Source organism: Salvia hispanica, chromosome 1 (assembly GCF_029641045.1).
Source record: "Salvia hispanica isolate PSC_SH4W2 chromosome 1, Shi_PSC_v1, whole genome shotgun sequence".
Taxonomy (NCBI): Eukaryota; Viridiplantae; Streptophyta; class Magnoliopsida; order Lamiales; family Lamiaceae; genus Salvia; species Salvia hispanica.
Window position 1 is genome coordinate 891988 of NC_142692.1, and position 15573 is coordinate 907560.

General features: G+C 38.7%; 4 protein-coding genes across 5 annotated transcripts; all 4 read left to right on the plus strand.

The window, feature by feature from the left end:
* Positions 1–23: 23 nt before the first annotated feature.
* LOC125224450 (trimethyltridecatetraene synthase-like) lies at positions 24–2047 on the plus strand. The gene is made up of 2 exons (XM_048127848.2): positions 24–911; positions 1374–2047. Exons 1-2 carry the CDS (start codon positions 24–26, stop codon positions 1998–2000), a joined length of 1515 nt encoding a protein of 504 aa, XP_047983805.2. The 3' UTR covers positions 2001–2047.
* Positions 2048–3910: 1863 nt separating this feature from the next.
* LOC125222310 (dynamin-2B-like) lies at positions 3911–12055 on the plus strand. Of its 2 annotated transcripts, none has more exons than XM_048124839.2 (22): positions 3911–4298; positions 5869–5919; positions 6016–6136; positions 6284–6373; positions 6573–6634; positions 6887–7001; positions 7126–7468; positions 7628–7775; positions 8034–8135; positions 8222–8341; positions 8429–8512; positions 8608–8735; positions 8821–8905; positions 9082–9232; positions 9742–9818; positions 9911–9967; positions 10238–10388; positions 10477–10625; positions 10802–10915; positions 11001–11068; positions 11259–11431; positions 11534–12055. In XM_048124839.2, the coding sequence occupies exons 1-22, from the start codon at positions 4146–4148 to the stop codon at positions 11758–11760; spliced, it is 2769 nt and encodes a 922-aa protein (XP_047980796.1). In that variant the 5' UTR covers positions 3911–4145; the 3' UTR covers positions 11761–12055. The 2 variants fall into 2 exon arrangements, with proteins under 2 accessions (XP_047980796.1, XP_047980797.1); XM_048124840.2 differs by having other exon boundaries at positions 11537–12055.
* Positions 12056–12649: 594 nt separating this feature from the next.
* GXM2 (glucuronoxylan 4-O-methyltransferase-like protein (DUF579)) lies at positions 12650–13714 on the plus strand. The gene has a single exon (XM_048125656.2). It carries the CDS (start codon positions 12759–12761, stop codon positions 13626–13628), a length of 870 nt encoding a protein of 289 aa, XP_047981613.2. The 5' UTR covers positions 12650–12758; the 3' UTR covers positions 13629–13714.
* A 28-nt stretch (positions 13715–13742) lies between these two features.
* On the plus strand, positions 13743–15472 carry LOC125222826 (uncharacterized). Its single transcript, XM_048125658.2, has 3 exons — positions 13743–14103; positions 14944–15058; positions 15252–15472. Exons 1-3 carry the CDS (start codon positions 13873–13875, stop codon positions 15323–15325), a joined length of 420 nt encoding a protein of 139 aa, XP_047981615.2. The 5' UTR covers positions 13743–13872; the 3' UTR covers positions 15326–15472.
* Positions 15473–15573: the final 101 nt, after the last annotated feature.

Consider the following 15573-nt stretch of genomic DNA (forward strand, 5'->3'; position numbering starts at 1 on the left):
TAATTCTTCACAAGTCACAACCAATGGACATCTCATGGCAGCTTTTAGCCCTAATATTTGCAACATACTTCATTTCCAAAATAGCCAAAACTGGACTACGGCGGGAGCAGAAGCTTCTGCTCCCGCCGGGCCCACAACCATGGCCTGTTATAGGCAACTTGAATCTCCTCGGCCCAATCCCCCACCGATCCCTCCACCGTTTATCCCAAAAATACGGCGAAATAATGCTACTAAAATTCGGAAAATTCCCGGTCCTGGTCGCCTCGTCCCCCGAGATGGCCAAACAGTTCCTTAAAGTCCACGACGCCGTCTTCGCCTCAAGACCTACTTTTGCAGCCTACAAACACGTCAGCTTCGACTACTCCGACGTCTCCTTCTCTCCCTACGGCCCCTACTGGCGAGCAGCGCGTAAAATATACATGACGAAGGTGTTGAACCCCCAAAAAGTCGAGTGCTTCGAGCCCATCCGTGTCGAGGAGAGGCACCGGCTGTTCTCCCGTTTAATGTCGTTATATGGAAAACCGGTTGAGCTGAGAGAGCATTTGTTGGGCTTCACTCTCTCGGTTGTTTCGAAGATGGTATTCAAGGAGAAGTATTTTGGTGATGAAGAAGATGAATCCGTTTTAGACATGGATGAGATGAGGGAGATAGTGAGGGAGTGGTTTGTGCTGAATGGAGCGTTTAATATAGGGGATTGGATCCCGTGGGTTGACTTTCTCGATTTACAGGGCTATGGGAAGAAGATGAGGGCTTTGCGGAGGAAAATGGATGGATTTTGCGACTATGTGATTGATGATCATTTGGAGAGAAGAGGAGAAGGTGAGGATGATTTTGTGGATGTTTTGCTGCAGATAGCTGAGGAGGAAGATGGAGTTCAATTCACAAGGGATTGTGTCAAGGCATTAATAATGGTACTACCATTTTTATATTTCAATTCTATTGTACTTGATGCAGTTCGAATGTAGAAATCGGGCTAAACCATTCGGTGTCAGAATGACTTGAAATTCGCGCGGTGCATGCGAATCGGCGTTTGGAATCAAACTCACCGTTGTGATGACGGACGATGGATTTTGGCCATCTGACATAGTTTAGGGGGTGAAAACGACATTTTACTATTTTTTCAGACTTAGTTTTAATTTTCTAATTTGCGTTTTATTTCCTTTTGAATTTTAGGATTTCTAGACGCTTGTAAATAGCATTGTTTTTGTTTTTCGGCGGAGTTGGTTTTTGATAGTAGTATTTTTCGTGTTCACTGAAACTAGGGTTTCGTGATTACTTCTCTGTCAGGTCTTTTTTCTCATGCGTTTTGCATCAATACTCATATCAAAATCAAACACACCCAAAAACTTGTTAATTTCTCTTAAATGTTGCAGAATTTGTTGGTTGGCGCGACGGATACTTCAGCTGGAACGATCGAATGGGTTATTCTCGAACTCCTCAGGCACCCGCACGTTATGGAGAAGGCAAAAGCAGAGCTGGACAGAGCGATCGGGAGAAATAGATGGGTAGAGGAGCATGACATGACTCAATTGCCATACATAAATGCCGTCATCATGGAAACGTTGCGCCTACATCCAATTGCTACATTGTTAGCCCCTCATTGCGCGATCCAGGATTGCAACGTTGCGGGCTACAACGTCTCGAAGGGCACATTGGTACTTATCAATGCATGGAGCATAGGGAGGGACCCGGACTCATGGGATGCTCCAGAAGAGTTCTTGCCTGAGAGATTCATAGGAAAAGATATCGAATTTATTACAGGATCTAACTTTGCAGTGTTGCCGTTCGGGTCGGGCAGAAGAAGGTGCCCGGGAATGAATCTTGCACTTAAGACTGTTCCAACCACCTTGGCTAATTTGTTGCATGGATTTGAGATTAAATTGGAGGAAGGCATGAGGGTTGAAGATATAAGCATGGAGGAGCAATATGGATTGACTACTATTCCTAAACATCCTCTTTCTCTCATCATGGAACCTACATTGCCAAGCTATCTTTATTGATTTCTTATTGCTTCATCAATAAATGTGTTCTTTTATAAATAAATAAATTGCACGGTATATCCTATATGGTGTCTTATGGAGTAGTATGTTTGTACCATAATATACTCCATATTTCAGTAGTATAATTTATAATCATATGATATGTTTGTCACAAGCTATTCTATTTGTGTGCAATTATAGTTCAAGGCATAGGTGGCCTGGAAATTATCAATTAATTTAAAATTAATATCAATTCATTTTCAGAAGACCAATTTGATGGCCTAAAAACTTATTTGGACTCAGACCCAGAAAAGTGGCCCATCATAACAAAGTGAACCTATTCATATTATAAGCATTTAAGTGGAGTGATTTATTGTGCATAGTCTTTTTCTTATTATAGTATTTGTTTTTGTCACAGCATTGGCCCAATAATTTTGTAATAATATTGGGACACAATTGATTACCCACTAAAAACCTTCCTTATTAAGCAAACCATTGCTAAGTAATTCATTCCCTCTTTGACTCAATCGACCCATAATTTCCATGCAATAACCATTTGCGTCGTAGACTTTTACTCAAAGAGGAACATTCACAAATGTCAAAGCTTCTAGTAATTGTCAATTATGAACCCTCTAAATCTTCTTTAATTATTATATTGACTAGAATTGTAAAACAAACATGAAATTGTAATAAAGTGGTCATGCCTAAAGATCTAATGTCTTTAAAGTTTAGATACAAATCTATAGTTTTGTAATTTTAGATTGCGACTAGTCCATTCAAAAATGACACATTTTACTTTCCAATTACTTTCCGAACATAATTTAACATCTTCAATCTAATACTACTACTATTCTAGCAATCAATCTTATTATACATAATTTACAAAATTAAAATGAGTTCCTCTAAACAAGAGTTAGTACTTCGTGCATCATAAGTTGCACCTCCACTAGTAAGCTTTCTAAAAACACACCCCCAAACACAATGAAATAAAATTCATGAAACTCATATACTTATGTTATTATGCTTTGACTTAGCTCACCTACATTGTTAAATTTTCAGATAGTATTACATTTTACAAGAAGTCCAAAGTCCAGTTTTATTGCGTTTGTTACCAGACAAATCTCAACTAATATGCAAATCAATCAGCTCTGTCAATTACTATAATGCTAGATGCCATCATAAATGGAAAAAGACGAAAAGTAAAATTAATAGTGCATGACACATTTCTTTTACAATAAATTTAATAAAATAAAAGAAATAGAAGATAAAATGATTGTGTGTATTGTGTCAATTGAAACAATTATTCACCATAGTAGAGGTGCCCACGGTTCAGGAACCGCCGGTTACGGTTTGGAACCGCTGGTTCCGGTTTTGGAAATTGTTGAACCGGAATCAAACCGCGATGGTGTTTCGCGGTTCCGGTTCCGAACCGGCGGTTTTCCGGTGGCTTTTTACAGTTTCGAACCGTCGGTTTTTTTGCGGTTCCGACTTGATTTCACAGTTTTCCGGTGGTTTTTCGCGGTTCCGGTTTGGAACCGTCCGGAAACGACGGTTCTGGCACGGTTTCGGTTCGAAATTTTTTGAAGCTGAACCGAACCACGGTTCAAAAATCGACGGTTTCGGTTCGGGTAAATTCTCACGGTTTCGGTTCGGAACCATAACCAGCGGTTACAGTTTCGATTTAAACCGCCGATTCGGTAAACCTTGGGCAGATCTATACTAGAGTGCGAATTTATCAATAGTAAAACTGTAAAAGGTAGAAATGTAACATTATTTTCAACTGAACACGAGTTTTTATGCCGTGTTGTTTTGGATGGCACGAGATTTCAAGCATCGTATTTGAGAAAAGACATTTTAATTTTCACCTTCACGCGGATAGTTACAGTTTTGCCTTTTAAAATTTGAACATATAATCGCCTCACCGAATAATCATCACTTTCTTCAACCAAATTTCAATACTCAAAAACTTTTGAAAGCTTCAAACCTCCAACTTCCAAACCCTAAATCTCCGCAATTCACTCATGAACATACAGATACAATCTACATAAACACTCGATCTCCTCCCATTCTATTGGATCTGTGGTTGTCGGCGCTTCTATCCACTGGTTTGGTGGAAATTCGTCGTTGAATTGCATAATCGCGAAGTTTGGAGGTCGATTTGAATCCATGGAGGCTATCGAGGAACTGGCGCAGCTCTCGGAATCGATGCGGCAGGCGTCGGCGCTGCTCGCCGATGAGGATGTTGACGAGACGGCGTCTTCGTCTTCCTCATCCAAGCGCTCGTCCACTTTCCTCAATGTCGTTGCTCTTGGAAACACTGTGAGTTAGCTCAATCAGAGGCTTCTTTGCAGTTGGTAGTTGAATTGGTTTATTGTTGTTGTACGGTCTAGATCTCCGGGGTTGGCCATTTTTGGGATCTGGATTTTGATTCAATTAATGGAAATTGCGGTTTATCTGATCCAAACCGGAACTTTTATTTGAGTGATTTAGCTGATTGCTGTGAAATTCAGCTTGTAATTCACTGGATTGGGCAAGTGAAGCAGATCATGTGGTTATGTTAATCGATTGGTTGGTGGGAATTTATTCCTGATTAGTGGGTAATATTGAGCTGGGGAGTAGTATAGGCAAATGAGCATGAGAAGGGTATTTTGCATCGCCGTTGCGATTTACTTTTGCAGAATGGTGAAAAGCTAGTTGCAAAACTAAATTAATACTTAGCTGGACTTATACTGCCTGATAACAGAAAAGTAAAAAAAAACAGTACTGTATTCTGAACTATTGATTGATCTATTTATTTCATTTTCTCTATTTCCCCCGCTAGCCTGTAATTTAAGTATTGCAATGAGACATTTGAGGAAAGAATCAAGATGCCTTGTGCTATTTTTGTTATGAGGTCTAGCTTTCAGGTTAATTGATTGAAGATTTTGTCAATGGACTGCATTATGATATGCATTATAATTGCAGACATGCCCCTTTTTGTAGAGATATGTTCATCTTTTATTTCTCTTATTCTCTGTGGTAGTTATTTTAAAACAACACGCACAAAAAGAATAGAAAGGAAAAAGTTAACTAAACGCAATGAAGTATTCTACCAAAAAGGTGTCATGTACTTTGTTTTCACTTTGCACTGAATGGGGGCTGTTGGTTAAGATGTTTGAGTGCATATATGTGACATACAAATTCTTTATGGAGTAGTATTTATAACTGAATATGACTAAAAAAAGGAAGTAAGTAATATTTCTTCAAGATCAGTGATCATGTCTTGTCTGTTGGAAACTTGAAACGATGAACATGTACTATATGCATGATTATGGCCTTCCTCTGCCAAGTAATTTTTGAGAATTTTTTCAATCTATTGTAATACTACTAGATATGTGATAGCATGTAAGTATCTCATACCTAGTGGTCATAATTCTGCATAGCATGTTGAATGTGTGGTAAAATGGCATGTGCGAAGAGCTTTAATTAGGAGCTAACAGGTTGATCAATGATTGTATATTGGTTCTCCCCTATATAGGTCAAAGAAAATCATTTGTTGTGTCTCTAGCAGGCCATGTCCATGTTTAAGGGCCACTACTCCTTGGAAAACTGGTAGAATAGAAACTGCTGCAAGCTTGCAGTTCAAATTAATCATTGAATTTATACTTCACTATATTATTAAAACTATAGTAACTAGATTTTGGATTAATTGTTAAGTGTTAACAATTCACCAAGGTTTTTGCACTTTAAGAGTATCTGTATATGCAAGCGTCATGTAGATTGAAGTCTTCTAGCTATTCTTGGATTCTCCAATTTGACATAACATTTGTGCTAAATGAAATATCTGCATGTTTTACTATTCTTTGTATCTAAGATAGAAACTGAATTCCCATGGTACCTGTTTTTTCAGGGTGCAGGTAAGTCAGCTGTACTGAATAGTCTAATTGGGCATCCAGCATTGGTAAGTATGCTATGTTAAAAATATTGTATTTTGAGGTTGATTGGCGTCTTTCACTTGTAAAGTCTTTTTTCCTTAGAGCCGCTGTTAATTTTGCAGCCAACTGGTGAAGGTGGTGCAACCCGTGCTCCAATATGTGTTGACTTAACAAGGGATAGTTCATTAAGCAGCAGATCTATTATGCTGCAGATTGACAGTAAATCTCAAGCAGTTTCTGCAAGTAAGTCCTTTAACTGCATACTACTCATAAAACAGATAATATGACTTCAAATATGGTCTGTTCCTTGTTTTGTAATGAGAAAAATTCTTGTCACTTGATTTTATCATTGCATTAAATCATTCTTATTAATTTAATATTCTGCCATAGGTGCGCTTAAACATTCATTACAAGACAGGTTGAGTAAAGCATCTGGCAAGAGCCGTGATGAAATATATTTGAAGCTCCGAACAAGTACAGGTGAGTCTGCTTTTAGAAACGATATAAGATTAATAAGTTTACTCATTTTTATCTTCTATCAGGTGTTCTGGCTGTGCTGCTGATATATTTTTTCTGTTGTTTAGAAAAGAGAATCTGATATTTTTATTTCATAAGAATGTTGGTATTTGCAACAAAAATGAGGTTAGGTATCTAACTTTTTATCTTCGTGTGATGGCAGCTCCTCCATTGAAATTGATTGATTTGCCTGGAACAGATACGGGAAATGTTGATGATTCTTTGGTGAGTACCTTCTTAACAAAATTTGATTTCATTGTTCAGGTGAAATAAGCATTGGAATTTAAAATGGAATTCAATCTGATGAAGATGGATGGCAGTTACACTTTTCTTGAATTATTGATGATGTGCCCTACTTCAGTCTTACTGAGTTTTGACCTTCTGACTCTGACTGAATGTTACTAATGATTGTTAGTCATACCCTAGGGCCCAAAGTATTGATTTTCTGTTGTGTGATGGAATTTCTCTTCATTTCAGAGTCTGTATGCTGAACGCAGTGATGCAATTTTGCTGGTTGTAATACCTGCTGCCCAGGCTCCTGAAGTTGCATCAGCTAAAGCTGTTCGAATTGCAAAGGAACTAGATGGAGAATGTTGGTTTCCTAGATCCATTTTTATCTCGATTCATGTATTTAAGATGGGAAGAAAATAGAAACAAAATGTTTTTGTCAAAATCTGTTTATGTTTCTAATTAACTTATTTTCACTTCTTAATTAGGTACTAGAACCGTTGGAGTGATTAGCAAAGTAGATCAAGCATCATCAAACCCAAAAGTTCTTGCTGCAGTGCAGGCTCTTTTGCTAAATCAAGGGCCTAGAAGTACCTCTGACATCCCGTGGGTTGCTTTAATTGGTCAGTCGGTTGCTATAGCATCTGCTCAATCAAGGAGTGTTGGAGCTGATAATTCTTTAGAAAATGCATGGCAAGCTGAAAGTGAAAGTTTGAAATCTATACTGACTGGAGCCCCTCAAAGCAAGCTTGGGAGGTTAGCATTGGTGGAGACCATTGCTCAACAGATCCGAAGTCGCATGAAACTAAGGCTGCCAAATCTTCTTTCAGGGTATTGCTGTCTTGTCAAGCTGCTTCTATTTTCTTTATGTGCATCATATGCTAGAGTATCATGTTTTCAGTTAGCATTTAGTACTTGACCTTTAAAAGGATATATTACTAGATATGTTGATTCTTTAAGTGAGTGATATTGATCGAGTCACTACTGCAGGCTCCAGGGCAAGTCCCAAGTAGTGCAGGATGAACTTTTCAGGCTTGGTGAACAGATGGTTCATAGTTCTGAGGGTACAAGAGCATTGGCACTGGAGCTTTGCCGTGAATTTGAGGACAAGTTCCTCCAGCATATCACAACCGGAGAGGTGATGCTCTGAACTCATGGAAATAACAATATGTGAATCATATATACTTATATTATAATATTTGAGGTGCCATGGAATGTTGTCCTATTGAACTCTTCATTACTCAAACCTCATATCATCTATCTCTGTTCCTATCTTATCAGTGTTCATCTTGATAGTCATTATTCTTATGTATGGTTTATATTAAAGTTGTTTATTCTTATTTGATCTATGTATTGCCGGCATATGTTGAGAATCTGAATTACCTTGTCTGTCCAGGGTTCTGGCTGGAAAGTGGTTTCTAGTTTTGAAGGCAATTTTCCCAACAGGATCAAGCAACTGCCTCTGGATCGACATTTTGACATTAATAATGTTAAAAGAGTATGTATTTTGATTACTTATGTCATTTGGAGTATGTGACTTTTGATGCCTTTTGTGTTTATATTGATGCTTCAAAACTGAACCAGATTGTGCTTGAAGCTGATGGTTATCAACCATATCTTATTTCTCCTGAGAAAGGGCTGAGGTCATTAATTAAAGGTGTTTTAGAGCTAGCGAAGGAATCCTCACGCCTCTGTGTTGATGAGGTAAATAAATGTTGGTTCTTTTACCTATTTTTGTCTATTTTACTTGTAGTTGTATTCCATTAGACAATTTTCTTTATCCTTTTATAGGTGCACCGGGTGCTTGTTGATATTGTGTCAGCTTCTGCAAATGCCACACCAGGCCTTGGGAGATATCCTCCTTTTAAGCGCGAGGTTGATAACATGCTACTATTTCATATACTGATTACATTATGTCTTGTTCATTTTGTTTGATCTTCATGGGACATTCTTTCATGAAACTTATGTAGGTTATAGCAATTGCTACAAATGCTTTGGAAGGATTCAAGAATGAAGCTAAAACCATGGTAGTTGCACTTGTCGACATGGAACGTGCATATGTTCCACCTCAACATTTCATACGTCTTGTGCAGAGGCGGTGAGCACTGCAACTGATTCAGTTCTACAGTCCCAGTATTCAAATAATTTTTCTCTTACACTTGCTGTCTTTGATGGTTTTTCAGTATGGATAGGCAGCGACGTGAAGAGGAGTTGAAAGGCCGATCTTCCAAAAAGGGTTCTGAGGCAGAGCAATCAATATTGAATAGGGTAAACATCTTCGGAACTTGTGTTACTTTATTCAGGAATGGAATTTGTCTTCTTATCTAATGTATGTCAATTGTCAACAACCATACAAGCATTCCATAACAATGAGATGAAAAAGGGTTGATGCTATATACTCTTCTAAGTCTTCTAAATTCTAATTCTCTTTTTCCTACTTTAAGGCGACTAGCCCGCAAACTGGGGGCAGCTCAAAACCGATGAAGGATAGCAAATCTGGTCTACAAGATAAAGATAAAGATAAAGATAAAGACAAAGACGCCCAAGAAGGATCTGGGCTGAAGGTTGCAGGAGCAGATGGAGAACTAACAGCAGGTTCTTGCAAAATAGTCTAATAGAAGCTGTATTTATGTTTGCATATTTCATTTCATGTCTTGGCATAGGTGATTTGTAGAATAATTAAGGATCAGTTGTTCATTGATGTGCGGTTGCTTTAGTATCTAGGTGAGCTGGGTTGTAAGGAAACCATAAGAGCTGTTGTTTTTACCTTTTAAACACTCACAAGTCAAAACCATTGTCTTTGGTTTCCTTAACATGGAAGTTACCCTTTGGATCGGCTGACAACTTTTTGGCAATGATTACATAAACAGTAAATTGGCACTTGACACTTGAGCAGTTGAGCTACATGCCTCCCCTAGACAAAGTTCTACCGTTATGGTTGGAGGAAATGAAATTGAATAAGAAAAGCTGATTATATATTTATTTTATGTGTTCTATTGAAGGTCCTGTTATATGTATTTTCTATGTTTAGAATGTTGTTGCTTATGTACTTCTATGTGTGTACTGTCAGATTTTGTATGGAATGCTAACCTTTCTTTATACAGGTTTTTTGTTGAAGAAGAGTGCGAAAACTAATGGGTGGAGCCGCAGATGGTTTGTCTTAAATGGAAAAACAGGAAAAGTGAGTTCCTTAACTTCCAACCAACAACTACTGGTAGAGAAGCAAATATCTTTTCAAACTTTCATGAAATATACTTTCTATGACCTCTGCAGCTTGGGTACACGAAGAAGCAGGAAGAGAGGCATTTTCGTGGTGTCATTACATTGGAGGTACTTTATGGCTATATGATACATACCTTACTCAGCCCCCTAGTTTAGTCATGAAATGTGCTTATATGTTAATGCTACAAGTGCTTATATGCTACTAAAGATGTCAGAAAACTGAGGATTTTATTTATTATTGCAAAGAATGAGGAGTCGTAAGGGGGACATGTTAAAACTTAACACTCAGAACTGAATTTCATTGCTGCATGCTGTGGAGCTATATGACTTTAAACATATTTCATTCAATCTTGTGATTTTTGTTGTTGCAATTCCCAGGAATGTAATTTAGAAGACGTTGCAGAAAATGAGGAAACTCCTCCAGCGAAGAGTTCTAAAGATAAAAAAGCAAACGGTCCAGATTCGGGAAAAGTACCCAGTCTAGTATTTAAGATAACAAGTAGAGTTCCATATAAGACTGTCCTAAAAGGTACTACAAATATTGCTGCATTCTCTTTCTAACACTTATTGCAATTTAATTTATAGACAACTAAGTAGAAGCTCCCCGATACCTGCAGCCAATAGTGCCGTTGTTTTGAAGGCTGAAAGTGCTACTGACAAGGCCGAATGGTTAAATAAACTTAGAGATATTATCAGTTCAAAAGGAGGTCAAGTGAAGGGTGAATCTGGCCCTCCATTGCGCCAAAGTCTTTCTGATGGTTCTCTTGTAAGTTCATGAACTTCCTAGCATTGCCAAATTTGTCCAACATTTATGTTCTTATTGCTGTGCATTTAAGTAGTTCGATTTATAAAGGTTTAAGTGTTTGGTTCATTTTAATATCTTTCTGTTTGTAAGTTGTAACTTGCGTACATATATGTTCTCACATTTGAAATTTCTTGTAGGAAACAATGACCAGAAGACCTGCCGATCCAGAAGAAGAACTTCGGTGGATGTCTCAGGAAGTGCGTGGTTATGTTGAAGCTGTTCTTAACAGTCTTGCAGCCAATGTCCCAAAGGTCATATACATGATAGTAAAAAATTTCCTCTATACATTTTAAGAGAAATCGCCTTCTTACTTATGATGTACTTATTTGATTACAGGCAGTTGTACTTTGCCAAGTTGAAAAGTCAAAAGAAGATATGCTATTTAAGCTATACAGTTCTATAAGGTTAGTCTCCTTTCATGCATCCAACGTTGGGTGATGCTTTCGAGAGCCTGTGTTTCTTAGCCCACTACCCCCGCCTTGTTAAGCTAGTTCATTTATATCTGTGGAAACATTCATCTTATTGTTAAAAAATTTGTGTATGTGTGCTTTTGTTTCGTGTTCATGACATGACTCGTCTAATTCGGAATGACAGTGCTCAAAGCATGGCAAGAATAGAAGAGCTGCTCCAAGAGGACCAGAATGTCAAGCGGAGGAGAGAGCGTATCCAGAAACAGTCCTCTATTCTTTCTAAGCTCACTAGACAACTCAGTATTCATGATAACCGGGCAGCCGCTGCATCCAGCTATTCAAATGGTGTTGGAGCAGGTGATCTATTTACTATTACAAAAGTGTTTATTTTTATCGATTTCATAATTGGAGTATGATATAAGATGAGAATCCTTTTGACGTCTTCCTCTTTTACGTTAGTAGAAAGTCCAACCACTGCTGGTCCATCATCCGGGGACGACTGGAGATCTGCATTTGATGCTGCCGCCAACGGTCCAAACCTATCATACGGGGATTCTAGATCAAATGGTCACAGCCGCCGGAACAGTGATCCTTCTCAAAATGGTGATATCAACCCTGGTGGCCGACGCACGCCCACCCGTGTGCCACCAGCTCCTCCATCGTCTGGCTCTGGTTATAGATTCTAAGTTAGATGGAAATTTTGACAGTCGATTCTTGCAATTCTTGTCGGGTGTTTGATCGGTTTCTCGAGCTCTCATCGAGCTCTAAATCTTGTTTTAGTTGCCCTTGCCCTTTTTGAGGATTGATCACTATAGACATTTGTGTATATAGATATCCGGTTTATGTTGTGGCTTCTCTCAGTTGTGTTTTGCAGCTGCTGAAGTTCACTTGTATTGGTAGAACTCCTATGGAAAAAATTATTATCGTGAATGCTATATATATGTATTCTCCAAATTTTTTGGGAAGAATTATTTTTTTGAATTGGTCTTTTTCTTTTCCTAGTGAAAGATGTTTATAATTTATATGATTGATATATAGATGCTTCCCATTTTGAATTTGAGGATGTTATTTGTTGTTTTTCATTACTATATTGTGGGTCGGATTTATAAAAGATGACCCTAGGGATATTTTGAGATTTTGAAAGTAATTTTACCAAATTTTCACCCTAAACACCATGATTTTACAAAAATAAAAGAGAATATTGTGTGAATTAATAATTCTTTTGATGAAAAATATTCTTATTTTTCTATTATTGCTTGTCCACAAAAATTTAGTTCCATTTCTCTTTTATACATTACTTTTTCTTTTATAGTACTTAGTACTATATAATAGTGTAAGCGTATCGTTCTCTAACAATATTATTCATGGACCAAGGGAGTGTGACATTATACGCCGTATAACATGAAGATTTATCTAGGAGGATGACAACCTTAGAAGTCACTCGTCAGAGTAGACATATATCTCACCTAATTAACATAACATCACCAATCATCATAGGTTTCCCTGTCCCAACCAACACTCTACTCATTGCTTCAATTCCAAGCTAAACAAATCAAAACCACCATAATAATCATACAATTCTTGTTTCCCTTCTACAAAACCTTCAAATCTCCCCCTCTCCCACACCCTACCTAGCATCCCAACACACCCTCAAATTTTCGATTTCGGTTCGATTTAACCAGACATGAAAGGCAAACCACACAACCCTTTCAATCTCAAGACAATCTTGATATGTCTCTTCTTCCTTCTCTTCCTCTTCTTGATCCTCCGATCAACTTTCCCCTACCCCCAACACACCTCTCTCCGAACTCCGCCCATCGTCCACCCCTCGAACGCCTCGGAGGGCTGCCCCTCTCTCTCCAACTCCCCACCAACATGCACCAAAATCCCACCTTCCCTATCCCACGCATTACTCCACTATGCCACCCTAAACTTCACCCCACAACAATCTTTCAAAGAAATCTCCATTTCCCTCAACATCCTCCAAAAAAAATCCCCATGCAACTTCCTAGTCTTCGGATTGGGCCACGACAGCTTGATGTGGACAGCCCTCAACCACAACGGCCGGACCGTTTTCCTAGAAGAGGACAAAGAGTGGATCACGCAAATCAAGGCACAGATCCCTTCCCTCGAGGCCTACCACGTGGCCTACGACACAAAAGTGGCCCAGGCCGACGAGCTTCTCGAGGTGGCCTCAAGGGAAGAATGCAGGGTCGTGACTGACCCTAGATTCTCCAAGTGCCAGCTGGCGCTTTCTAATTTTCCAAGTGAGATTTACGACGTGGAGTGGGACCTCATCATGGTGGACGCCCCGACCGGGTACTTTGAGGGGGCGCCCGGGCGGATGAGCGCGATCTACACGGCCGGATTGATGGCGAGGAATCGAGAGAGCGGGGAGAGTGATGTCTTTGTGCATGACGTGGATAGGGTTGTGGAGGATAGGTTTTCAAAGGCATTGTTGTGTGAGGGCTACATGGTTGAGCAAGAAGGGAGAATTAGGCACTTCAATATCCCTAGTCATAGGATTAGTCCCAGTAGACCTTTTTGTCCATAGATATTTTAAAAAATAATGCATGCTTCCTATATTTCATGAACATTTATTTTATTATTGAAAATTGAAGATTCATATTGATTGTACAATTTTTCAAATTGAATGTATCATCAAAATTTTGGGAAATTGCAAAACTATAATACGACGTCGCATCGTCTCCACCAGTAGTCTATCTTCTTCTTCCTCTTTCAATTCTCAACGCTGCTGCAAAAACAGAAACCGAATTAGGGAGAAATTAATCGCGATTATGGCGCAAAAGAGGAAAGAGCTGCTATCATCAGCGCCATGGAGGGCGGGGCCACAAGAAGACGAGAAATTCAAGGATGCGAAGATGAAGGTGACGTCACAGCCTGGTGCGACGCCCACAATGCATGTCCCGGGAAAGAAGAAGTTTGGGTCGAAAAACGACGCCGTTGGAGAGGATTCTCTCACTGAAATCGACCCCGAGCTGCGCTACAGCTTCCAGCGCAATTTCCAGGTGAATTGAATTTGAAAGCTGCCGCTGCTTATCGATTTTTTTCATTTAGTTTTATATGTGCATTTTGCAAATTGAAATCTGTGGTTTTCTGTGTTAGTTGTTTGTTTTGGCTATTCGTGATTTGCTCTCTCTTTCACTTCATTTTTATAGTAGAGCGCTAGCTAATTTGAAGACTCTATGCATTGCGCACGAGATGTTTGACAAAATGTGTGTTAAGGATCAATCCAATTCGATCAGTCGATTCTGTATCGATATTTCTTGATCAGAAATTCAGCTATCTAGTTTGTTATGATAAATTTGTTGCAGAGATGTTTGTTATGATATATTTGTTGCAGAGATGTTTGTTTGATATTGAAAATGCTCTTCATTGAAGATGACAAGGTTTCATTGCTTTAGCTTTTGAAGGAGTGAATACATCAAGTTCTTAAGTCACCTAAAAAACTGAATCAAGTTCTAAAATCACTTCAAAAGATCAGTCGATTTTGTAAATGTGACATGAATCAAAGTCGAGACCTTTTGAAGCGAAAACGTAAGCTCGGGATATTTACTAAAAAACACTGAAAATTAGGGACACAAACTATAACTAACCTACATGATTTGCTATCTTTCTTTCTTCACTGCTTTCTAAAGTGATGAGTTACTTAACTTCAAGACACTTGTGTCGTGCTACTGCGAGTTGTATAGCTTGGCAACGAGCATTTCTTATTAGCAATCTTGTTCTAGAAGAAATATAAGAACTTCTTCCATTGTTTGTGGATGGATTGGACCTATTATTGCTGTTTGCTGCCATCTTGTGATGTTCCTGTTGTGACGAAACGAAGCTCTCTCGTGTTTCTGCAGTTCCTTCAAAATGTATTCAGCATTGATACGGTTGTGAAGCCCCTTCCTCCAACAATGGCATATAATGTCTCGCGCAATTTGTCCTTCTTCACAAGGATCTTTACACAGTTCTTTGGTGAGTCTGAGCCTCCTTCTCCACACTATCATCTTGCTGTATTCCTATTGCATTCGTTTTATGCACCTATCTCGATTGAAATGATTCGTGATTAATCCTGTTTGACGTCTCAAACCAGAGGCTAGAGCTTTAAAGAGAATGAAAAAATATGTTATTTTGACTGTTGTTATCTCTCTATCTTTGCTGGAGCCAGATCCCGACGGTATAGCAGATGCACAGAAATCGCTCGGACTAGGGCAGGAAGAGAAAGCTCGTAAAGTTCGTTAAGATGTTGATACGTTTTTTTGGTAGAAAACTTTGCAAATCTTCACCATAGAAAGAGCTCTGGTTTTCCTTGTATACATCTGAATTATTCTAAAGAGCTCTGATTTCAGGATTATGAGTAATGAGCTTTCTGCATTTAAGATTCAATCAGGTTTTCTAATCCTGTCAAGGAAAAAATCCTTATAAGCTCGAAATATAGTTATAACTCGTATCAAGTCAAAACGAAGCGTAAAATGAAAGACGATTGTCCA

Bases quoted from the DNA above. Each gene is read 5' to 3' on its own strand.
- LOC125222310 (XM_048124839.2), top strand. From the start codon at position 4,146: ATGGAGGCTATCGAGGAACTGGCGCAGCTCTCGGAATCGATGCGGCAG. The intron at 7,002-7,125 runs GTTGGTTTCCTA...CTTCTTAATTAG, and splicing joins AAAGGAACTAGATGGAGAAT to GTACTAGAACCGTTGGAGTG. The intron at 8,342-8,428 runs GTAAATAAATGT...ATCCTTTTATAG, and splicing joins CACGCCTCTGTGTTGATGAG to GTGCACCGGGTGCTTGTTGA.
- GXM2 (XM_048125656.2), top strand. From the start codon at position 12,759: ATGAAAGGCAAACCACACAACCCTTTCAATCTCAAGACAATCTTGATA.
- LOC125224450 (XM_048127848.2), top strand. From the start codon at position 24: ATGGACATCTCATGGCAGCTTTTAGCCCTAATATTTGCAACATACTTC. The intron at 912-1,373 runs GTACTACCATTT...TAAATGTTGCAG, and splicing joins GTGTCAAGGCATTAATAATG to AATTTGTTGGTTGGCGCGAC.
- LOC125222826 (XM_048125658.2), top strand. From the start codon at position 13,873: ATGGCGCAAAAGAGGAAAGAGCTGCTATCATCAGCGCCATGGAGGGCG. The intron at 14,104-14,943 runs GTGAATTGAATT...GTGTTTCTGCAG, and splicing joins GCTTCCAGCGCAATTTCCAG to TTCCTTCAAAATGTATTCAG. The intron at 15,059-15,251 runs GTGAGTCTGAGC...TGCTGGAGCCAG, and splicing joins GATCTTTACACAGTTCTTTG to ATCCCGACGGTATAGCAGAT.